The following is a 25564-nucleotide window of genomic DNA, read 5'->3' as shown; positions in this document are numbered from 1 at the left end:
GGGTGTTTACTCTAAATTTATTTACTTTATGTTTCCTTTGAGGTGCTTCAATTCTGCCTTGCTAATAAAGCATAACACCTTCTCTGATGAGAGCCTTGTTATTTTATCTTGGGGATCCTACTTTGGTTGAATGTGAATATTTAGCTTAGAGAGGATGAGTCTCTGATCAGTCCAGCACTCTGCACCACAGTGCCTTTATTACTCTCACAACATGCTGTCTCTTCTTACAATCTCATGGTCTACTAGATACCAATGTTTGCTGTGAGGGTGCATCCAGGAAGTTTTATTTCATTCAGGTAAACAGAAGACAGTGTTTGTTATGAGAAGGTCATGAGATGCCCAAATCTTCAGTAGTAGATGATCATTGTTATTGCTGTTTCCAACTCCAGTCTTCCCCAAAACTCAGACTTCCTGACATGTTTGGTAGTCTAAGTCTGCTCTAATATCAAAGTTACCCAGAATTACAAGTTTGTCCTCCTTTGATGCATTCATGATCAGTGTCTCCAGGTCTTCATAACATTTTTCTTTGACTTCATCAGTGTTTGTCATGATAGGAACATAAGCACTGATGATAGTAGCATACTATTTTCCTGCAAGTGGCAATCTTATTCAATTTGTCATTCATTCCATTTGGTAGCATTCAAGCTTGTGGGAAAGATTAGTTTTGATTGCAAAACTTATTCCAGTTTCATGTTGCTCCCTTAACTGCAACCATTCCAGAAAGATATGTATCCAGCTTCAACTTCAGTTAGCTGACCTTCATTTTCTAGTCTTGTTTCACTCAGGGCTGCTATTTGGATATATCTGCTGAATTTTCTTGCAACAAGAGCTATTCTTCTTTCAGGTCTATTAGATCTTGTGTCATCTATGAGAGTGACACATTGCAAACTCCAATGGTGAGTGTAGTCTTCTTTGAAGAAGTTTTTGTACATTTTTTGGTGTTTCAACCACAGGGTATGATCCCTGTTGGCTATGGTAATCAGGACAGATTTGGATAAGCAGACTTACATAAATTAACTTTTCTAAACCCTTCATCATACCAAGAGGTGAGCAGCTCCATCCTCAAAAGGCTGCTCAGATACCCAAGAGACTGCCGAATCCCACCGCTGCTTCCAATGAGGAGGTGACCTGGGCTGTCTGTGCACAGGGTTGTGACAACAGCTCCCCTGTGTAGCTACACCTACTGCTTCATCACTTGCCTGTCACCTCAGAACTTTGAGATGGAACAGTAAAATGGGATGGATGATGTCTTTTGATTCATGTGTAAACTGGATTTAAGTGAGGTAGAGTTGCATGAAGTCAGTAGCCTCATTCTTTCTTCCAAAGTCATCACAGTCCAGTGGCAAGATAAAAGTCAAGTTAACTAGTGAAGGCTATAGATGTAGTGGATGGCCTTGATGTCTTCCAAGTCTATCCAAGCTCTATGCACTCCCTAAAGTATGCTTCATCCACCTTCATGGTAATGGGAACTAGCTGTTCTCATCTACCCATTCCACCAGTGGAAGATTTCACATGCTTGGGATAGACACTCCCTAATTCACTGGTGGGTATAAGATCCCTTCAGCTACCCTCAACCTGGTTTGGCAAAATGGTTTTCCAGGTATAGTCACCACATGCTACAGCATCTTGGAGCCACAAGTGAGAATTAGGTGGCACAGATGTATATCAGAAATGAAAAGTAGGGGCGGCTAGGTGGCATAGTGGATAAAGCACCGGCCTTGGAGTCAGGAGTACCTGGGTTCAAATCTGGTCTCAGACACTTAATAGTTACCCAGCTGTGTGGCCTTGGGCAAGCCACTTAACCTCGTTTGCCTTGCAAAAACCAAAAACCAAAAAAAAAAGAAATGAAAAGTAGCCCTGAAAAGGGCTCAGGAGTCCTCACACCAAAGATACAAGTCTTCCTTGAACACAGATTACACATAATAATGATATTTGTCCTTCATTCTCGAAGAATATCATGACATCAAAGAGGTGATGTCATGTCAAGCACATGAATTGGATTGGGGGGGGGCTATGCTAAGTTACCAGTCTCACTTTCTCCCCCAGAATCACCTGGGATCAATGGCCAGATATGTATCATGAATTCTGAAGATGACTGTGGATGCCAGGCAATCAGGATTAAGTAACTTGCCCAAGGTCACACATTAAGTGGCAAGTGTCCGAGGCTGGATTCGAATTCCCATCCCCCAACTCCAAAGCCAGTGCTCTAATCTATACCACCTACCCATAATGAACACTTATTGAATGTCCTGTCATTCATTCAGTGACCAAGGAAACTACAGGCAATCCAACTCAACAATGCACAAAATGCCAGAATAGAGCATACAAGGGCAAAGAGCATGAGTTAGAAGGTCAGGACCCATAAAGGACAGATCACAAGCTGACTCAGGGCTGCTAAATTTAAGGAATCATCTTTCCATTATAGCTAAAACAAACAGAGATACTCCTAATAACACCAACAATAATGATTCTTATGACATTTCAATGACATTTTGCTTGGATTACCACATTTGATCCTCACATAGAGCTTGGGAGTTATGTCATGGAATTATTATCTCCATTTTACAGATGAGTAAATGAGTGAAATAAACAGCATTTATTAAAGACTGACAATGATTCCAGCACAATGCTAAGTTCTGGGGACACAGAGAAATAATGCCATTCCTGTTCTTGGTGACATCACTAAAAAGGGGTGAAGGAGGGAGACAACACATTGAGAACAATTTAGTTGTAGGGTAGTTGGCTGGGTCTCATGTCTTTACTGCAGCAGCAAAGCAGATGGTGATTAATCTTCTTTTGAACATCTTTTCTGTTAATAAAACCAAATGTGTTTCTAATATTGAACCATTTGACATTACCAAGGATTTTGGTGACAGTTTTTTCTGGGTCCTTAGTAGTTATGGATGCTAAAGAGATAGGTGCTGCAGGTACCTGTAGATACTGGCAAGAAAAAATATACAGGTATTTTTTCTAATCTACTACTCTGTGCCAGCATTGAGCAAAACCCTTTACAAACATTATCTCATTGAATCCTCACAATAACCCTGCAAATTACCCCCATTATCCCTATTTTACAATTGAGGAAATTGAGGCTGCATATACATGGGGTTTGGGCCCCTAGATTCCGACTACAGAAATGAAACCAGAAGCATGGTGAATAGAAGGGAGCTGGGTATCTTGTGCTTACCTGTCCTCCTATGACAGTTGGTTAGCCGTTGATCATGGTGGAGGTAATTATGGGGGAGCCCTTCTTCATGGGCTTTACTTCCCTGAATGACAGCTTCTAAGGCCAAGCTGAAAGTAAGACTGGTGGTCTGCAAGGGGATTTTATTTCCAGAACTCTTGAGGACAGAGTTAGGGGATGACTCCACTGTAATATGAGGAAAATTGGTAGTTGAAATGAGAGTAATCATTTGCCCCAAATGGTACGTGCCACTTCCAATCGCTTCTTCAAGGTGACTCATTCCCTTAGATAGACTGGCTGGCTTATACCATTGGGGAAAGTTGGTCAGCATTTGGTGATGATGGCCGTGGTGCCAGGGATGATGAGTCCTTTCTTCACAGGAGCTACTCCCCAGAATGATAGCCATCATAGGAGTGGGACAAGTGGTCTGAGTAAGGATGCTATTCTTGGGGATCTTGGAGACATCATCCAGGGCTGTCTCCATCGGAATCTGAGGAGGATGGGTAGTCAAGATGGTAATGGTGGTGGTAGTAGTGGTTTCACCCACCTGGCACATTTTGCCTTCTGTCTCAAACTCTGGATCCTTTGCTTGTCTCAGCACTGACAGTTGGTCATCAGTTGGGCCTACTTGTGGCTGAGTTGGTGGACCCTGTGACTCCCCTGGATGACAGTCTTAATGGTCAGGCTAGAAGCAGAGCCAGGAGATGTTAAAGGGAAGAGATCTGCTATCCCCAGGGTTCTTTAGGTGACCTGCCCACTCATGGCAGTTGGCAGGAATGATATGAAGGTTGAACCCCCTTCTCCAGGTGGTTCCCCTGGAATGTGGGTATGGGGGCGGGGGAGACAGACATATGACAAAGAAGGCTGAGACTCAGAAAATCACAGGATCCTGGGATTTCACAGTTAGGTGACCCCTTGGAGCAGAGACTCATAATCTTTTTCATATCATGAATTCCTTTGGCAACTGGTCTGGTTAAACCCATGAATCCCTTCTCAGAATCATATGTTCAAATGCATAAAATAAAATATATTACAAAGGAGGATTACAAAGGAGACCAATTAGGCTGAAATATACCTAATGAAATAGTTTTTAAAACAAGTTCATGGATTTGCAGGTAAAGATCCCTACTTAGAAATAGCCTCAATATCATTATTTTTATGAATTCAGTAACACTTTTTAACATTTATTTTTTTTATTTTTATTCATTTTTAGGTGTTTTTTTTTTCACAAGGCAATGGGGTTAAGTGGCTTGCCCAAGGCCACACAGTTAGGCAATTATTAAGTGTCTGAGGCCAGATTTGAACTCAGGTGCTCCTGACTCTAGGGTCAGTGCTCTATCCACTGCGCCACCTAACCACCCCTTTTTTAACATTTAAATATGTATTTATATATTTATTAATTCATATATTTATATATAATGTATAATTATATTTATATTCTGTAGTTTATATAATTTATATTTTATAAATTATAAATATATATCTCTATAGAGAAACATATATTTATATATATATGGCTTTTATCTTTACACATAAGTATCGCTTTCCCCATTAGAATGTAAGGGCAAGAAATCTTTCTTTTTGCTTGTGTCCCCCACCTTAGCACAGTGCCTCACATATCATTTTAATAATTGTTTGCTGACTGCCCTCTCCCCATGAACACTGCCTTATAATTAAGAAAACAAATGTAAAGCCCCAATGCAGTGACCCAGACCTACCACTATCCCAGTTTCAAACCTACCAGCTACCAGATAACAGACATTGGTTAATCCCAGAGAGGCTGAGTTTTTTAAAACTTGGATGATACCTTCGTCTTAGTGAGCTTGGAGTCTGACTCTCTTTTTTGGGTATTCATTGCCTTACCATATATCATCTAGGTGATACTTAAGACAAGGCCGGAATCCAAATCCTCTGACTTTAGCTCCAAAGCTCTTTATGCTGTCCCAGGGAATATGGCTGGGAACCCAAGTCCCCCAAGACATCTAGTCTTTTTTTTCCCCGATGGATTACTGAATACATTTATTCTGCACATAGAAGCCACTAAGGATCTGACCCGTGGGTTTGTTAAGGCTGCATCACAAGTATATGACTCCACACATCAACACTGGAGGTGGGGGGTGAGAACATGTCATTGTAGCCCAGTCACAAGATGATAAGGTTGAAGGTTAATTCTTTAACATGCACGGGACCAAAAACTATCAGGTGGCAAATCTTCCCTCAGACACTAATTAAATGTATGACGCTGAGCAAATCACTTCACCTCTGTCTGCCTTTGTTTCCTCATATGTATAATTTGTAAAAGTAGTAAAAACAGGGCAGCTAGGCAGCACAGTGGATAGAGCATTGGCCCTAGAGTCAGGAGCACATAAGTGCAAATGTGACCTCAGCTGATTAATAATTACCATCTGTGTGAACTTAGGCAAGTCACTTAATCCCACTGCCTTGAAAAAAATAATAATAAAAACATACTTCTTTGGGCTTCTGTGAAGATAAAAGGAGATAATATTTTTAAAAGATTTATATGCCAGCTAGCTATGATAATGCTTTATTATCTGCTACTGTTCAGTCATTTTTTCAGTCATATATGACCTATTTGAGAATTTTTTTTCAAAGATCCTGGAATGGTTTGCATTTCCTTCTTCATTTTACAAATGAGGAAGCTGAGGCAAGTAAGGAAACTATCTTATCCAGGGTCACACAGCTAGGAAGTATCTAAAGCCTAATTTGAACTCAGGTCTTCCTGACTCCAGGTTCAGCTCTTTACCCACCACACCCCCTGGTTGCCTGCACTTAATACCATTATCATTACCATTATTATCATTTTAAACTCCACAAGGCCAAGGATGAAGCCTCCTTCTTCTGGGATGCCTACTGCTTTCCCCATTACAGCAAGCCTTTCAGGGCTCAGTCAGAGACTGGAGCAATGGCTCAGTTGACAAGTCACAGCTGTAATCTCTCCTGGAATGTTCCCCAGAGGCACTGGGAAAACTGGGCAAGATGTCTTGGAAGTAAAACTAACTTTCAGATGTCCTCTGAGCTACATCTTCCTGGTCAAAAGACTGATTGAATCAATTAAATTGTGTCCCATGTGAGACAGTAGAGGGTTAAAGAGAGAGCCCTGAGCTTAGAATTAGGATATAAAGGAGCCAGGGACAGGATTCATACCTTGTTCAGCTGTAAACAATGCCTCAGTTTCCTCATCTGTAAATAGGGAGGCTGACAGTGCATACAACATCATGGAACAAAGACCTAAATAAGTGTGATTAAACTGCGTGTCACCCTAAACAAACCACTTCCTCTCTCTGGACCTCAGTTTCTTCACTTGTAAAATGGGTTTCCCCTTTCTGGTGCTAATATGTATGATTCCAGGAGACTGAAGCTACTTAGGATATCCTCTTGGGAGAAGCCAACCAGGTCTGGGTCACAGAAAACATATTGGCCAGATCCTTCCCCGAATCCGAAAAGGAACCATCTAGTCTAGTTAGAGCCCGATCAGGTAGACACCTGAAACACCCCCATTAAATGGTTGTCCGGTCTTCCCTTGATACTCTCCAGGCTGCAAAGATCTGCTTACTTGAGTACTAAGCTTACTATCAAAATAATTCCATCAACTACATCCAAAGGCTTACAAAACTTTGCATTTACCACTACTAGGTCTATATCCCAAAGAAATCATAAAAAGGGGGAAAACCCCCCATGTACAAGAATATTTATAGCAGCTCTTTTTGAAATGGGAAAGAATTAGAAATTGAGGGGATATCCATCAATTGGGGAATGGTTCAACAAGTTGTGGTATATGATGCAATGCAATACTATTTTTCTATAAGAAATGATGATCAGGTGAAGTTCCCAAAAAAACCTGGAAATACTTGCATCAACTGATGCTGAGTGAAGTGAGCAGAACCAATAGCAGCAACATTGTGTGATGATCAACTATGATGGACTTAACTCTTCTCAGAAATGCAATGATTGAAGACAATTCTAAAAGATGTGCAATAGAAATACCATCCACAACCAGAGAAATGACTATGGAGTCTAAATGCAAAGCAAATCATATTATTTTCATTTTCATTTGTTTTATCTTTCTCATTTTCCCTTTTGTTCTGATTTTTATTTCACAGAGTGACTAATATGGAACTATGTGTAACATGACTGCACATATAAATTTTATCAGATTACTTGTTATCTTAGGACAGAAGAAGGATGGGAAGAAGAAAACTTTACAAAAATGAATGTTGAAAACTATCTTTACATAGAATTGGAAAAAAGAAAGACAGAAAGACACACAGAAAGACAGACAAGAAAGAAAGAAAGAAAGAAAGAAAGAAAGAAAGAAAGAAAGAAAGAAAGAAAGAAAAGAAAGAAGAAAGAAAAAAGAAAGAAAAGGAAAAAGAAAGAAACAAAGAAAGAAAGAAAAAAAGAAAGAAAGAAAGAAAGAAAAAAGAAACAAACAAACAAACAAACAAAGGAGGGATGGAGGAAGTGAAGGAGGGGGAAGGAAAGAGGGAGAGAAAGAGGGGGAGGGAGGAGGGAAGAAGGGAGGGAGAGAGGGAGGGAGGGAAGGAGGGAAGGGAGGAAGGAAGGAAGGAAAAAGAATTCCATGAATTTATGATTCTAGTTTGGGAACTTCATCCACTAGGAAAGGTCATATCCCCTCCAATCTATGACTTAATAAGGTTTCTGAGGTTGCCTGAAACACAGTCACACAGTAAGAGTCTCAGGTAGTACATGAACCCAAATCCTTTGGACTCCAGTATATGTCTTATTGAATCTACACCAATGATTATTCTCCTATCTGGGACCATGGAATGAATATTCCAACATCCCCAACTTTGGTAGTCTTGGTGAAACTTTGAGACCTCTTCACACAACATTTTTTAAAAAAAAACATTTATAATAGAAGAAGTGTTGAATTTCAGAGTTCAATGAGAATAAAGATGTCATTTTGTTTCATATTTTTTTCCATCCCATGAAATCTCTTGGTAGACCTGCTTTCTAGTCTGACCTTAGTGATGCTGATGCTGATGCTGATGCTGATAAACACAGGAGGAAGTGGGTATGGTGAACAAAGTACTAAATGTACAGTCAGGAAGACCTGAATTCAGGTTACAACATTGATGCTAAGCTGGGGGACTCCTGGCTGGTCACTGATCCTCAGATAACTCCCTAAGACTACTGGATATAATAGGGAGAAAATTCCCACAATGCCAAAGTCCCTTTCCTTCCTGTAATGATGAGATGCTTCCTGGCATAGTGGATAGAGAGCCTGTCTAGGACTCAAGAAGACAAGTTCAGTTCAATTCCATCCATATCATAGAAAAGGAAACTGAGGCTTGATAAGGGGAAGCAATTTGACCAAGATCACACAGATGCTTACGTGATCGGGGAGGGAAGACCATAAAATAATCAGAGGTCTAGAGTTGATTAAGGACCTCAGAGACCATCTTATCCAGCCCTATCACTGTCTAGATGAGAAAACTGAGTCTTACAGAGATTGAGTTGTCCAACGTGGTGTCTTAGGCCATTCTTTGATTCAAATAGTATAATAATCTATTAGATTGTGAACTACTTGAGGGCAGGGGATGACTTGTCTCCAATGGCAAATAGGAGATGTGTGTTGATTGACTGATTACTTGAACTATAAGTTACCAATCGGGTACCAATCTGTATGAGTAAAGGGAGAATCCATTATCCTACAAAAATAAAATCTCAATCCCATTCTTGAGCATATTAACACAATAATAAGCATGTTTCTATATTGCTTTAGGGTAAGCAAAGAGAGTTGACATTGTATAGATAAGGAAATAGAGGATCGGGACTTTTCCAGGGTGATTCAGTCAATGAGTAGCTAAGGAAAACTAGATGGCTCAGTGGATTGAGCACTGGTCCTGGAGTCAGAAAGACCTGAGTTCAAACTTGTACCCAGACACAACACTTACAAACTGTGTGGCCTTGGGCAAGTCACAACTCTGATTGCCTAGCATTCAGGGTCATCTCCAGTCATCCTGATTTATATCTGATCACTGGACCCAAATGTCTGTGGAGGAAAAAGTGAGGCTGGTGACTTAGCACAGCCCCCTTCATTCAAATTCAATTCACATGCTTGTCATGGCATCAACTCCCTGATGTCATGACCTTCTTCAGAAACAAAGGAAGTCATCAATCAAGTCTCCCCAAACCTATTTTCTGCACCTAGGGGAAGAGGAAGCAGAGTTTTTTTGCTTTGGGAAGCAAGAAGACAGTGGTTTGCATTTTCCACTTCAAAGGTCTGTGGGAAAGAAAAAGGAAGAACTGTATCTCTCATCATCCTGGAGGGGATGAAGGACCTCCCTTGGAGATAATTCCCTCTACCTGGCCTTGATCCATTTTTCATTCACATCACTTTTCATTCAGCTTCTCCAATTGACAATTGAATCCAGGGATCAATACCAGGCTGACAGATATCTGGCCCCAACTTGAATGACCGAGCAGCTTTTTAATCTTGGCTTGTCTGGAGCTGATCCCCCATTTCCAGAAAGCTCCCAAGCTCCTCTCCCACCCCTAGACACAAGACTCGATCTCTAGGTTCCATCAAGACTTCTACCTCACCAAAAGAAATGTCATCAATAATGAAAAGAAAAAACCCACTGAGTGATAGATTCAGAGATGGCATCAACCCTATCACTTCCAGGGGAACCTCTGTTCTCTCTCTCCTAGTCCCCAATGACTAAGGATGATGCTGTGTTCTCCTGAAAGGTAGTGCTGAATAATGGATGGAGCCAGAAAGACTTGTGCCATGTGCCATCTCTGACACTAGTTGTGTGACTCTGGGCAAGTCCCTTGCCCTCCCTGAGCCTCAATTTTCTTCTTTATGAAATGAATAGAGTAAGTCCTATAGATCCTAACTCCAAAATTTCCACAAGGCTTAAATGAAGCAATGTATTTAAAGAACACTTCAAATGTTATGACTTAAATGCCAGTTGTTCATATTATGGAATCGTGGAACAGGAATGGCCTCAGGAGTTGGTGAATGGCCAGTCTAAGTGTACCAGTACCCATGAAGAGGTGCATGCTGGGATAGGAACGCCATTAGGACCCTCTTGTTGGGAGATGAGGATACCCTGCAGCATGTTGCCTGGACCCCAGCACAAATTTATAGAAGGATCTGGACAAAAGTGGCACCAGACAGGTAGGCATGGATGAGGTATAAATTACATCAATGGACAGAACTCCAGAAACAGATTCTGGATCTCTTACGTTGTTTATATATTATTAACAATGACTATTATTACTCCAATGGTGATGTCTTTGTGATTAATCAAATGGAGAATTTGAGTACCAAAAGCAGTAGCAATTTTTAATTATCATCACAGTGTAGCATTGGTACAGTGGATAGAGCCTGCGGCCTGGAGTCAGGAAAAGCCTAGACACTTACTAGCCATTTGATTCTGGACTTAAATGCTTAAACCTGTTGACTTCAGGGTCCTCATCTATAAAATGAGCTAGAGAAAGAAAAAGCAAACTGCTTTACTCTCTTTGACAAGAAAATTCTAAATGGGATCATGAATAGTTGGACACAACTGAGTTGGACACACAGCAACTCTGAACCTTCCTTCCTATGAATGCTCCCTCTCTTATATAGATGGAGACCCTGTGACCTTGTCTGTACCTCTCCCCCAAGGTCAGTGTCTCAGTGGTCTATCCAATGGTCTGAGGGCCTCCCTCTATTCTCCCTGAAAACTTAATGATATTATATAATGATGAAAGAGACTTTTTGAGTAAATCTGGTGTAGAGAACTCCTAATGAAGCAAGTCCCTCCACTGCTACATCTTCTCTGTAATATATAGTCTTTTTTTTTTAGGGGTTTTTTTTTGGTAAGGCAAATGGGGTTAAGTGGCTTGCCCAAGGCCACACAGCTAGGTCATTATTAAGTGTCTGAGACCAGATTTGAACCCAGGTACTCCTGACTCCAAGGCCGGTGCTTTATCCACTGCGCCACCTAGCCACCCCTGCAATATATAGTCTTAAAAGAGCTACTGCATGAGGCATCCAAGAGATGTCACACATATGAAAAATATGGCGGGGGTGAGCCTCAGACTTAGGTCTTGACTTTGTCACAGGCTGACTGCTACTATATCGCCAAATTTGCTGTTATTCCATCATGTCTAACTCTTCAAGACATAATTTTGGGTTTTCTTGGCAAAGATATTGCAGTTTGCCATTTATCCCAAGTTCATTTTACAGATGAGAAAACTGAGACCAACAGAGTGAAGCTTCTTACCCAGGGTTAGATCTTCACAAGGACACAGGCAAAGGTGCATCTCTATCTACATTGAGAGAGGGAACATCTAATAAAAGAGGACACAAAGTTGTCTAAATGTTGGAACAGAATTATTTTGGGCTACACTAGCCAGGCAAAGGCCAAGTGTTAACAAGCTCCAACCCCTGGACCTTCAGCATGTTGGGTGGTACAGGTTCTGGATCTGAAGTCAAGAAGGTCTTATCTGAGATATTAACCATGTGACTTTAGTCACATAACCACAGTCTATTTCAGTTTCTTCACCTGTAAAATGGGGATAGTAATTGCACCTGCTTCCCAGGATTATTATAAAAATCAAATAATTGGAAATAGTTTTACAAAGCACCAAGTTTGGGGTGGCTAGGTGGCCTAGTGGATAAAGCACCGGCCTTGGAGTCAGGAGGACCTGGATTCAAATCTGATCTCAGACACTTAATAATTACCTAGCTGTGTGGCCTTGGGTAAGCCACTTAACCCCATTTGCCTTGCAAAAAACCTAAAAACAAAACAAAACAAAAAAGAAGGCACCAAGTAAAGGTAAACTTTTATTTGTGTGTAACTTCCAATCCCCTTTCTACTGTACCTTTTGGCTAAAAAAAAAAGTCTCTGATCACCTTCTTCCCCAAACCCCAAAGATCAGAAAAATAAACTTCTCTCCTTGAGGGTCAGGTCTTAAAATTACTTCCTGGAATTTCACTAGTTCAACCATTTTTCAAGTGTGTGACCCCATTTGGGTTTTTCTTAGCAAAGATAGTAGAGGAGTTTGTCATTTCTTTCTCTAATTCATTTTACTGATGAGGAAACTGAGGCAAACAGGGTTAAGTAACTTGCCCAAGATTACACAGCTAAGGTCAAATTTGAACTCATATCCTCCTGACTGTTGACTGTATCACATAACCGCCCTCAGGGTGCCAAGGTAAAGCCAGCCAGGTACCTAATAGAATGAGAGTATAGTGTGATACATTTTTCCCCCAAAAGAAAAATCAGATTAAAAGAAGGAATCCTTAATCTATTGCAGAATGATCTGTTATGACAGCAAACAAAGACATTAATATATGACTCTCAAATACTTAATAGCTGATTATAAAGCAACTGATTATGAAAAGCACCAGAGCGGGGCTTAGCAGGAGTAAATCAGTCACACCCGTCTCCTGAACGAGATGCAGCACCTCTTAAAATAATGTATTGGGGGGAATTATTTGCATAATCCTTCCTGGTGAAATATTGACAAATGGGTCTTTCCCTTCAACTGTGCTGGAATCATTCCTTGGAGGGCCACAGATGCGTGAAAAGAAAAGATGAGCCTCAGGGACCTTATGCCTTCAGAAGCCTCCCTGTGCAGCTACCCTGGGATCCTAGGGACTGTGGTCACCAACATGGGCTGGAGATTTCTCCTTAGACAATCTTGTCTTGGCTCTCTCCTGCCATGCCAATGGCAGACCAAGTCCTGATATGGCAACAACATAATTAGCAAGCCCAGCATGTAGATGTGGTTTTGCTTCTATGACTCAGGACAGAAACCCAGGTACTCTGAAATGTTAGAGCTGGAAATGGTCCTACAGATCATAGAACTTGTTCTCCTCATCTTACAGAGAAGAAAACTGAGATGCAGAGATGGGGATACACACAGTTAGGAGGAGTGCCAAGAAGAGGGAAAAGGGTTCTCATTACTCCCATTACAAATTACCTGGGGTTTATTCTGCCCTTCCATTCTGTCGATTTTATAATTAGACCCTACAGTCAGTCAACCAACATAAGAAGGACCAATGGAATAAATACATGCCAGCCATAGGACTAAGTGCTAGCAAAAAGAGTCCAGCCTAATGGGGGAGATAACATGAAAACAACAGAAATAAACAGGTTCAAGTTCTGTTGGGAAAGGAGAGCTTGGGAAAAAAGGCACTAAGACGAAGGACTGGAAAGACTTCTTGCAGCATGAACAACTTTAGCTGAGATTAAATAAAGTTAAGGAAGCCAAGAGACAGAGGTGGGGAGGAAGAATGTTCCAAAAATGAAGATGGTCAATGTAAACATATTGAGTCACTTTTGCCATACCAGATCATAAACCGTATTATAAAATGGCAATCATCAAAGCAATCTTTTATTGGCTAAGAGATAAGTGGAATAGATAAGGTACGCGATGCATAGTAGTAAATGACCACAGTAATCTAGTGCTCGAAAAATGCTAAGACCCCAGTTTTTGGAAGAATAGCTAACACAGTATCTGACAAAAACTGCTGGGACAATAGAAAACAGTATGGTGGAAACTAGGTATAGACCAAGAACTTACACCATATACCAAGATAAAGTCAAAATGGGTACATGATTTAGACATAAAAGATGAAAAGCAAATTAGAAGATTAAGGAAGAGTTTACCTACCAGATGGATGCAGAAGGGAAGAATCTATAACCAAACAAGAACTAGAGAGTATTTTAGGAAGTAAAATAGATAAGTTTTGATTATATTAAAAAGTTTTTGCACAAACAAAACCAATGTAACCAAGATTACAAGGAAAGGAGAAAGTTAAGAAACAAGTTTTACAGCAAGAGTCTGATAAAGGCCGTGTTTCTCAAACATTTCAAAAACTGAGTCAAATGTATAAGGATACAAGTCATTCTTTAATCGATAAATAGTTAAAGGATATGAAGAGGCAGTTTTCAGACAAAGAAATGAAAGCTATCTGTAGTCATATGAAAAAGTGGTCTAAATCACTCTTGATTGCAAATTAAAATAACACTGAGATATCACCTCATATCTATCAGAGTAGCTAATGTGACCAAAAAGGAAACCAATAAATATTGGAGGGATGTGGGAAAATTAGGACACTAATGCACTATTGGTGGAGTTGTGAACTGGTCCAACCATTCTGGAGAGAAATTTGGAACTGTGTACAAAGAACAATAAAATTTTACATACCCTTTGATCTATTACTATCACTACTAGGTTTGTATTGCAAAGAGATTTTTAAAAAGCCGGAGAATGGGGGAAGGAAGGAACTAACTGTTCAAAAATATTTGTAGCAGCTCTTTTTTTCTGGTGGCAAAGAAATGGAAACTGAGGGGATGTCTATTAATATGACTGAACAAGTTATGATACATAACTGTGAAGGAACACTAGTATACTATAAGCAATGACAGGCAAGGTGAATTCAGAAAAACTTGGAAAGATTTACATGAACTAATACAAACTGAAATGAGCAGACCCAGGAGAACATTGCATACAGTAGCAGCAACAGTGTATGATTGTGAATGACTTAACTATTCTCAACAATACAGTGATTTAAGACAATTCCAAAGGACTCATGATGAAGCATATTATCTGCTTCCAGAGAAAGAACTATGGAATCTGAATGCAGATTGAAGAATACTACTTTTCATTTTCTTTATTTTTTGTTTTTTCTTTGCATCTGTAATTTTTCACAATATGACTAATATGAAAATGTGTTTTGCATGACCATACATATCTAACCTATAGCAAATTGCTACAAATAAAAAATTCTAAATGAATGTTAAAAGTTGTCTTTACATATAATGGGGGGGAGGAAATATTATTTTAACAAAGAAAAGAAAGAAAATGCATGGAGTCTGGAGATGGCATCCAATTTGAGTGTAGCAAGGAGATCATGGTAATTGTCCTTTTCTTTGAACTCATAAGATACTCAAAGCAGCCAGCATTGGATTGCAAGCTCCTATAGGGCAGAGACTGTCTTTTGAACCATATGCTGCCTCCTCTTCAGTCTGCTCCAAGCTTCCCTAATCTCCTTGTCCTCTTCCTCAAAGATCTCTGAATATTGCAATCAACTTAGAGCTGAAATGCAAACCTACAAAGAGATTTCATCTGCCCTCATACCATAGATGCTACTGCAAGCCAGCTGCAAGGGGCCCCATGGCTGTTCTACTCCTGAAAGCCAACAAGAATGAAAAACAACAAGCCAAATTCATATTGCACATAAAAGTCTGCCAAGCACTTGACAAAGATTATTTCATCTGAGTCTTAGAACATGCCAAGGAGGTTGGCATCCCTGCTAGTTTTTGAGAAAAAAAAGAAACATTTAGATGGTAAATGACCCATCCAGAGGTTGCCCAGTCAATAAGGGTCAGAGGTAGAGTTGGAACCCAGCCAGGGTCAGTCGATGACCAACTACACCAAGGGAAGGCCCCATGCCCTTGCCTTGGTCTGTTCAGAGAAAGAGCAGGGATTATTATTCTTCACATACCCACTCTGAGAGAGGCATCCCTCTCCATCTGTAGCTTGACTGTTATTGTGTCCAATTTTCTCCTGATTCTGCTCACTTCACTTTGCATTAGTTTATATATGTCTTTCCAGATTTTTCTAAAAATATCCTGCTTGAGCCTGAAAGAAAAGCAAAGTCCCCCCAAATTGGCTTTTTCATCTCAGAACCAATATAGATGGACTCTGAAATCTTACCAGGACAGGCTGCCAGGTGCAGATGGTGAAATGGAGAAACAGGTTCTTTTACTCTCAAAATTCTCTCTCCCTCGCCTGAGCCAACTCGGCCATTAACCCAGAGTCAAATTAAAACTTTGGCTAAAGCAGGGGACATGATGGCATTTTTAAAAATAAATTTAATGAATTTAAGGCTAGGAATCAAAGAATTTGCATTCTAGTCCCAACCAGAGCCCTTTGGGCTTAAAACAAAATAAATGAAGACTAGCTTGATGCTCTCTTCTGCCCTTCCTAGCTCTAACCCTTGCCACTATCTCAGGAGATGATGCTATATTATTGAGTCTTTTTCAGACATAATTAAGACAGAGTTTTGAATATTGAGTTGGAAGGGATCCTGTAGACCATCTTATCTGACTCATTCATTTTATAGATGAAGAAAATGAGGTCTAGAGAGATCAAGAGAGTTGTCCAAAGTCACAGAGATAAACAATAGAAAAGCTCAATTTTGAGCTTATGTCCTCTGACTTTCAGTCCAATAATCTTTGTACCATATCACACTGCTGGATGATTTGGTCAGGAGGTGATGGTAGTCAACAACTAATGAATAACTCATAAACAATGACAGACAAATGATTTGAAATGGTAGTTTTCAGAAAAAAGAAATCAAAGTTATTTATTGTCATATAAAAAAGCTCTAAATTATTATATTAGAGAAATACAAATTAAAATAGTTCTGAGGTACCACCTCATACTTATCAGATTTAGCTAATATGAAAGAAAAGGAAATGATGAATATTGGAGGGATTATGAGACCACTGACACACTATTATGCTGTTGGTGAAATTGTTAACTGATCCAACAAAAGAACAATTTAGATGGATGCTTAAAGGGCTATAAAACTACACATGCACTATGACCAAGCAATATCACTCTCAGGTCTGTATCCAAAGAGATTGTAGGGAAAGGACCTAGAGGTCTGAAATATTTACAGCAGCTCTTTTGTGGTATCAAATAACTGGAAATATAGGGAATACCCATCAATTGAGGGATGACTGAACAAGTTGTGATATATGATTGTGATAGAATACTGTTGTGCTATAAGAAATGATGAGCAGGATACTTTCAGAAAAATCTGGAAAGACACATATGAAATAATGCAAAGTGAAGTGAGAAGAATTAGGAGAAAATTGAACACAATAACAGCCACATTGTGTGATGATCAGCTATGATAGACTTAACTTTTCTCAGGAGTACAATGATTTAAGACAATTCCAAAGGATTTATGATGAAAAATGCTATTCACCTTCAGAGAAAGAACTAATGGAGTCTGAATGCAGAACAAAACATACCATTTTTTCACTTTATCATTCTTGGATTTGCTTGTTTGTTTGTTGGCAACATGGCTAATATGGAAATATGTTTTGAATGATTCCACATGCATAATTCATATCACATTTTTTTGCCTTCACAATGGAGGGGGAGGGGATAGAAGAGGGAAAGAATTCAGAATTCAATTTTTTAAATGTTAAAAATAAATAATATTCCAAATAAATAAATAAATAAATTCTTAAAATGTTAACAAAATTTTATACTTGGAAAAGACTCCAGCAGCCTTTTAGTCCAATTCAAACTTGAAAAAGATTCTCCTTGGCAGCATTCCCCAGAATGGCCAGCCAGTCTTTACTTGCTTTTTTAGAAGAAATAAATAAATACAAACGAGCGCCATGATGGAGACATCATTCACCCTTCATGGAGCACTGATGACCACCAATGTTCTGTAATGTTGATCTTTCTTGCTCAATGAAGAGCATTTCTCATTTGGCTTTCACCTTTGTCTAACTCCTCCCACAGGAACATATATAGTGCAATCACCTTCCACTTTTAATGTGGAAAACAACATATGGCATTAAAGTAATGCAGAGCAAAGAAAATTATGTTCACTTTTTTGAAAATTTCTTTTAGGTTTCTTCTTTCTTTCTCATGGTCTTTCCCCCTTACTTCTAACTCCTCCTTCATAACATGAACTAGCATGGAAATGTTAAACACAATGTGTCCAACTTTTACCAGATTGTTCACTGCCCTGGGGAAGGGGTTAGCAAACGGAGTGTGGTAGAAAAAATACTGAACTTATAAACTTGGAAATGGATAAATGTTGAAAACTACCTTTGTGTGTAATTGGGGGAAACAACCCCTCACGCCTAAGGTTGTTTGTGAGGGCAATGTTTTTAAAATGATTAACACAGTGGGGGCTATAAAAAAAGTTAGAGATTGACTATTATTATCAAAGCAATATAAAAGTGAAAAAAGAAAAGATGATCATGTGGTCAGAATTGGGGGTTGGCCAATGGATGGCACATGTGTTCCACTGGAGATCTCATAAATGTCCAACAAAAAAAAGAACTGAAGAAAGACCAAGCATAGTAGGTGAATTCTTTGGTGAACCAATGGGAAGACATGGTGGATGATGAATGGGCAAGTGTGGATGGACTGTGATCTGAAATATGAGGATGATGTCTCTTCTGACTTATTGGACCCTTTCTGATGTCTCCCTACTACTGATTCATCTAGTAGGGTGTTTCTTGATTGATTGATCAAATTCCACTCTCAACCCCACTCCCAAAATGAAGACTTGCTGAAGAATGAACAATGGACCTAAGAGGTGGTTCCCAAAAAGAACTTGAGAAACATTCTGAGAGGATACAATTCCTTGGACTAACGGACTCCCACAGGAATCAATCACTTTGGAGGGATCAGCATTCCCTGGTTATGTTAACAATGTTCTACTCTGGGTGTTAGAACATCCATCTAGCACACTTCATAGAATCCCTTCATTATAGAAGACCCTGGCATCCACTCCCAACGAGGAAAGCAACACCCAGATCAAGCAAAAGATGAAAAAAGTCTCTTTCAGACAAGGCTCTAAGAGGCTCAGGATAGCCGGCATACAGCACGCTATGGAAGCACCCTGTATACTGATGGAGCTTAATAAATGTTTGTTGGATTAAAGCCAGGAAAGGGGATTACCTTTACAAGCCCCTGCTGCTCCAAGGTGATAAATAGCCGCCAACACTCGCCAAATGGCCCGCTGCTCACTTGCAGAGATACCCAGAGTCTCCATGGCCCCTTGTAGCTGAGAGAATGCCGCTGCAGCCTTCTGCTTCTCTTCAGGCTGGGAGGGAAGCAAGGGAAAGGGAAAAAGGAGTTGAAAACCCTTGTTTTACAAGCAGCTTTCTCCCTTCAGATGATGCTCAAGTTTCAGAAATTATCTTTCGGCTTCTGCTCTATCCTCTCATCCTTCTTCCCCACCACTGCCCAGAATCCTCCTGGTTTCAACTTTCAGTTCCCTCTCCCTTGGAACCAGTGAGGTAGCGTAGTGGATAGAGTCAGGAAGGCTTGTCTGTCTGTCTTTCTTTCTTTCTTTCTTTCTTTCTTTCTTTCTTTCTTCCTTCCTTCCTTCCTTCCTTCCTTCCTTCCTTCCTTCCTTCCTTCCTTCCTTCCTTTGCAAGGCAATGGGTTAAATGACTTGCCCAAGGTCACACAGCTAGACCAGATTTGAACTCAGGTCTTCCTGATTTCAGTACGGTGCTCTATCCACGGTACCACCTAGTTACTCTGGAAGGCATGTCTTCCAATCTGCTTCAGGCACTTACTGGCTGTATGACCTTGGGCAAGTCACCTGCCTCAGTTTCCTTCTCTATAAAATGGACCTACCTCCCACTGTGGTTGTGAGAATCAAATAAGAGAACCTTTCTAAAAATGCTCACAAATCTTAAAGCCAGGCACTTCCAGTCTCATCTTCTAAATGAAACATTGCCCTTCTGCTACTGCTTTCCTTCAGTTATCTTGTATCAATTTGGTATGTAAACGCACATGTGTGTGTATGTAAATATATATATATACACACAAATATATATATATATATACACACAAATATTTTTATCTCCTTGAAATAAATTATAAACTTCCTATCGGCAGGAACTAGTTCATTTTTATCTTTTTAATACCCAGTATGCAATAGGCGCTTAATAAATGCATGATGCTCCATTGCATCATCTTTTTAAACTGCATGGCCCTGCCATTGAAGACCCTCCAAAATCAGTCACCAATATACTTTCTCAGCCTTATCTCATCCTGCATCCTTCTCATATACTCACCACTAGTTCCAGGCAGGCCAAATTATTTCTCTTTCCCCCCCACCCGCCTTCTCACATCTCTGAATCCTTATTCTAGCCACTAGCCATGCTTACAACGGACAACCATTTCTTTTCTTCATCTTTTAAAACCCCTTCTTTCTTTCAAAGGCCAACTCAGCAGCCCCCTTCCCCAGGCAACCCTCGCTGGCTTCCCTCTCCTCACATTTTTTTCACCACTGTGTTGGGGCCTCTAGGAGTATGTGGTTCCCTCCCATTGCTAGCAGGATTATTTGTGTAGTAGATGTCTTTACTAAAAAACATCTTAAAAACAGGCCCAGTCTCCTTAGTATGCCCAGAACCTCGCACAGGCCTGGCAAATAGCTTGCATTTCAATAAATGTTGGTGGCATTGAATTATTGTGCCAGTCCCTGGCCCAGATGATCCAAAAATAACTTCTATTTCACTAGGGAATGTACAAGGAAGTTTACCCAGGTTAATCATCTCAGTTTGGTTTCTGTTCAGTCTTTGTCGCCTGAAGATGGAGGGAGCAGCACCAGGGTAGGGAGGGCTTGGGGTAAGGAGGAAGCCTGAAAGGGCTTGGGCTGGGATCCCAGCTATCCCTCCAACTAAGTGGTCTTTAGACGAATACCTTTACCCTTTGGACTTTCATTTCACAAGGAGACAAGTTTAGATTTTTTTTAAGATTTCAAGCTTCCTGTTCTAAGGCCCCTCCCAGTTCTAACATCCCCTGTTCTAATGTCCCTCCACGCTCTGACATCCCCTGTTCTAGGACCCTTCCCAACTCTAATATCCCCTGTTTTAAGAAATCTCCTGGCTCTGACATTCCCTGTTCTAAATCCCCTCCCAGCTCTGACACCCTCTGCTCCTCTCCCAGATCTGACAGTCCCCATTCTAGGGTCCAATTCTGCTCCAATGACCTATGAGTCCACTGGGAGAAATTGAATCCATCCCCTTGACAGATTTTCCTTTTCCTTATTCCTTTCACTGAACCCTGGCTGAAGCCAGGAAATCTTGATTCCCAGCCCAGGGTACTACATTGCAGTCCCCTTCCCTCCCTAGTGATTTGATGTGACCTATGGCTCAGACATGCTCCTGGTAGGATCTTTGACTAAACTCCAAGATTTGATTGCAGCAAATCTCCTATCAGAGGAATGCGATCAAGGTATGGCCAGTAGGGCAGTCAGAGCCCTAGCCATTCAGAGGGTTGTTTGGCACCAAGGGTACCAACCCTCTTTCAGGACAATGAGAGGCCCCCAGAGACCATCACCCAAACAGCAAAATGAAAAATCAAACAATGAAGTGACATTGAATGATTCACCGAGGAAGCATTTCAATTAATAGCCAAGGCTTGTGCCCATGATCCATCATTTTCCTGGGACACCTGGGGAACACAAAAACCCCTAGCAACCACAAGCTCAGCCTAGCAACCCATGCTTTTTGGGGGGGATCGAGAAGCCTGCTTCCTGCCAACCTTCTCTTGGTTATTTATGAGATTTGGAAATACTGGAGAAAGGACGTGGCAAGGACAGTGGCAACAGGATATTGCATACGGCCCCCATTGTCAGCTGTGAGCATCATACTGAAAATTATGAGCAGACCCCAGCAGCAGCCACTTTCCTTTCTTGTGACTGTCTGGGGAGGCAAAAGGGAGAAAATTCAAGCAAGCCTTCCTTCTATCAGAAGAGAGAGAGAGAGAGAGAGAGAGAGAGAGAGAGAGAGAGAGAGAGATTTGGAGTCAGAAGTTGTTGAATCCTTTCAGTTATGTCCAACTCTTCATGCTCCTTTAGGGGTTTTCTTGCCATAGATACTGGAGTGATTTGCCATTTCCTTCTCCAATTTACAAATGAGCAAACTGCAGCAAAGAGGGGTAAGTGACTTGGCCAGGGTCATACAACTAGTAAGTCTGAGGTCACATTTGAATTCAAGTCTTACTGACTCCAGGTCCTGAACTCGCTCCACTATGGTGTCCCCTAGCCACCCTGGAGTCAGTGGACCTGGTTTTAAATTCTAGGCCAGCCACTTAATTTCCATATGACCTTGGGTAAATCACTTTGCTTCCTCCTTTCCACAATGTACTAAAAGATCTATAAGGTTCCCTTGAAAAACTGAGATCCTAGGAAATCATCTAGTGGAGACTCTGGCTTCAAATTGTTCCTCATTTGTTTACTGCTCAGTCATCCTCCTGATCCCTATCTGGCTCCAGAGGAGAAAGTGAGGCTGGCGACTGAGCACAGCCCCCTCACTCAAATCCAATTCATGTGCTTGTCATGGCATCACCTCCCAGATGCCGTGGTCTTCTTCAAGAACAAAGGACAAACAGCAACATCAACAATCTGACCTGCTATTTAACCTCTCAGAATCATCATGGGGGTACTAGGTGATCTTTGTCCTGTAGTCCCCCCTACACCCTGAATCTAATGGCCCTTCATTCTGGACTTTGGAGTTGCTTAGTTTTTTTAAAAAATCCCCTCTAAAATTAGCTAAGAAGCATTTCGGATACTTAAAATCCATTAAACTTTAAAATGTTTTGCTTGGTCCTTCCAGAGTAATTGTTTCCTACTTTTCTTCCCCCCAGGCCCAAAACTCCAAAAGCATGATGGTAAAGATGCGTGAGTGCCAGCAGGATGCTCAAGGCCAACCCACCACTACAGATTACCATCTGTGGTGGTCCCAAGTGGTCCCAAGTGGTCCCAAGTCTACATGTGGTTAGACCTCCCTTATGTATTTTCAAGTCTAGATAGGATGACCTGAGTCTAAATTGGACCTCAGACATTTACTAGCTGTGTGACCCTGAAAAAGTCACTTAAACTCTGATTACCTCAGTTTCCTCATCCACAAAAAATGAAGGCAATAATTATGATCTTACCTATCCTACAGGGTTATTGTGAGGAAAACATTTTGTAATTCTTAAAGCCCTGGAAAAATATGAGTTATGAACTCATGCTAGAAAGTTTCCTGTGAATTTCATAGGATTATAGATTTAGAGCCATAAGGAATCTTAAAGGCCATCTGGCTTAATCACTCTATTCTACAGAGAAGAAAACTGAGGTCAAGAAAGGGAAAATGATTTGATCCAGGTCACACAGAGAGGAAGTGACAAGGTCAAAATTTGAATTCAGATCTCATTCCAAAGTCAGTCATTTTTTCACTTTATCATTTCATTGGAACGTGTGATTTAGAGTGAATCTTAAAGATCATCTTATCCAAGGGAGTTCGTGTTGAGGCCCTTATTAGCATGTCTGGAAAAGCATACAGACTCCCTTTTCAGAATCACATTTTCAAATAATTGGAGGAAATGCTAAATTTCAGTTAGTAAAAATAAAGCTTTCATTTCTTCTACAACCAAATGCACAAGGTTAGAGCAACTCTGCTAATCCTAAATTGAAAATCCTTTTATTTTATAGACGAGAAGACTGAGCAAGGCAGTGACTTCTCTATAGTCTAGGAGGAAATGGTGGAGCCAAGATAAAAACTGAGGTCTGTGATTTCAATCTTCTTGCCTCCACACCTAGTTCTGTATAAATTTCTACCTCAATACTGACTGGGGATCCCCCCTCAGCCTTAAATCTATGAGCCTTTGTTCTGGTCTTTGGAATCCCCAAGGGAAAAGACTTGTATCCCCTTCTGAAATTAATTGGGATGCTTTCCAAACATTTAAAACCTGTCAAACTTGAGAATACCTGGGACGGTCCTTGTTGAAAAATTGTCATCTCCTCTGTGTCCCCCACCCAAACCCCAAAAGCAAAAAACTAAAATTACAAAGGATTTTGAATGTGACCTTTTAGATGCAAGAAGGGACTAAGGCACATTTAGTTCAAACCATTTTTTTTGCAGAAAAGAAAGACTCTGGCTGAGATTAGACCTTCTCCAAGGTGTGCACTCTTTTTTTTTAGGATTTTGCAAGGCAATGGGGTTATAAGTGACTTGCCCAAGGCCACACAGCTAGGTGATTATTAAGTGTCTGAGGCCGGACTTGAACTCAGCTCCTCCCGACTCCAGGGCTGGTGCTCTATCCACTGCACCACCTAGCCACACCTGAGGTGTGCACTCTTTCCATGACTACCCTGTTCACTCCTACAGTCATCCCTTCTCAGATGCAGATTCAGGACTTTTTGGAGTTAGAGGAACCTCTGGGTCACCCCATTGAACCTAAATCTGGAGACTTCCAAAGAACCCTCTGGTGAGGCTAGACATCTTCATAGTCGCATCCCCTGGGGTTTAGACCAGCTCCATAGAACAAGAAAGGTGAACTGGGCTCCAAGGCAACCAGCCCCAATCTAACCATCCTCCTTTCTCCAGGCTTCCCAAGCAGGATCCAGAGAAACCTCTGAGTAGCTACAAACAGCCAAGACCCAGATAATCAGAAATCCTTGAAATCAACTTCCCAATGTCTTTACATTCACTTCCTTGTTTGAGCCTCAATTGATCAGGGATCATTTATGAAGCATCTATTAGAGTCATGTACCGGACTAGATATTAAATATATAAGGACAAAGATGAAACAGGTGCTGTCCTCAAGGAGTTTACATTCATTAGGTGAGACAAACATACACAAAGATCATTATACATAAGACAGATGCAAGATAATGGGAAGGGAGCACTAGTCATTAAAAAGGAAACTGAGTTACAGAGGGAAAAATCAGGGTTACACAACCAGAAGATGTCAGAGTTGAGATTTGAAACCAGAAACCTAGACTTCCTAAATTATATCTAAATTATTAGCTAAATATTTTATCTATATCTAAATTATTACCTACTATGCACACTGGGTGATGATTGGTAAAATAATAGACCATTTAAGTCCTCTTCTCTTGTCTCATTATGGCATTAGTTTTCTAGAGGGCTCTGCTGCCTTCTCCCACCTCAGTAGGACCCTGGACAGTGGTTATAGCTGGGATGCCTTGGCTTTAAACTGAGAAGCATCGTCCAGCCTCCCTTCCCTGTTTCCAACTTCCTACATCAGACATAAGGCCCACAGTCCCCAAGGAGTGTGGACAAGTGCCCAAACAATGATCCAATCCCCCAAATTGGGCGAATCAACTAGAGGTGACTCTCCTTAATCCTGCTCCCCTCCCCACAGCCTGGGTGACCTTGGCCAGGTTGGAAAGCTCAACCTGAAACAATAGGACACCTCAGTTTTGTCTCTTCACAGATGGAGCAGTTTGGTAGCTCATAAAGGTGTCAGAAGCCTCATCCTCTGGGAAGGAAATGCCTATTATTTTCTTGATTCATTTGCAAAAAGAGAAAAATGGTAACTGGGCCAAACTGATTTAAACCTCAAAAAGAGAGGAGAGAGAGAGAGAGAGAGAGAGAGAGAGAGAGAGAGAGAGAGAGACAGAGAGAGACAGACACAGAGACAGAGATAGACAGAGAGAGACAGAGACAGAGACAGACAGACAGAGACAGAGACAGACAGAGACAGAGAGACAGAGATAGACAGAGAGAGAGAGAGACAGAGACAGAGAGAAACAGAGACAGAGAGAGACAGAGAGAGAGACAGAGACAGACACAGAGACAGAGATAGACAGAGAGAGACAGA

General features: G+C 40.8%; 1 protein-coding gene across 1 annotated transcript in view; it reads right to left on the bottom strand.

Moving 5' to 3' along the window:
• The window catches only part of MYO18B (myosin XVIIIB), a 362548-nt gene that overhangs the window by 283478 nt on the left and 53506 nt on the right, over positions 1 to 25564 (bottom strand). Inside the window, 1 exon segment of the mRNA XM_074206167.1 lies at positions 18896 to 19040. Within this exon segment, the coding sequence (XP_074062268.1) occupies positions 18896 to 19040 (145 nt within the window).

Source organism: Macrotis lagotis, chromosome X (genome assembly GCF_037893015.1).
Source record: "Macrotis lagotis isolate mMagLag1 chromosome X, bilby.v1.9.chrom.fasta, whole genome shotgun sequence".
Taxonomy (NCBI): domain Eukaryota; kingdom Metazoa; phylum Chordata; class Mammalia; order Peramelemorphia; family Peramelidae; genus Macrotis; species Macrotis lagotis.
This window is presented reverse-complemented; position numbering and strand designations above follow the sequence as displayed.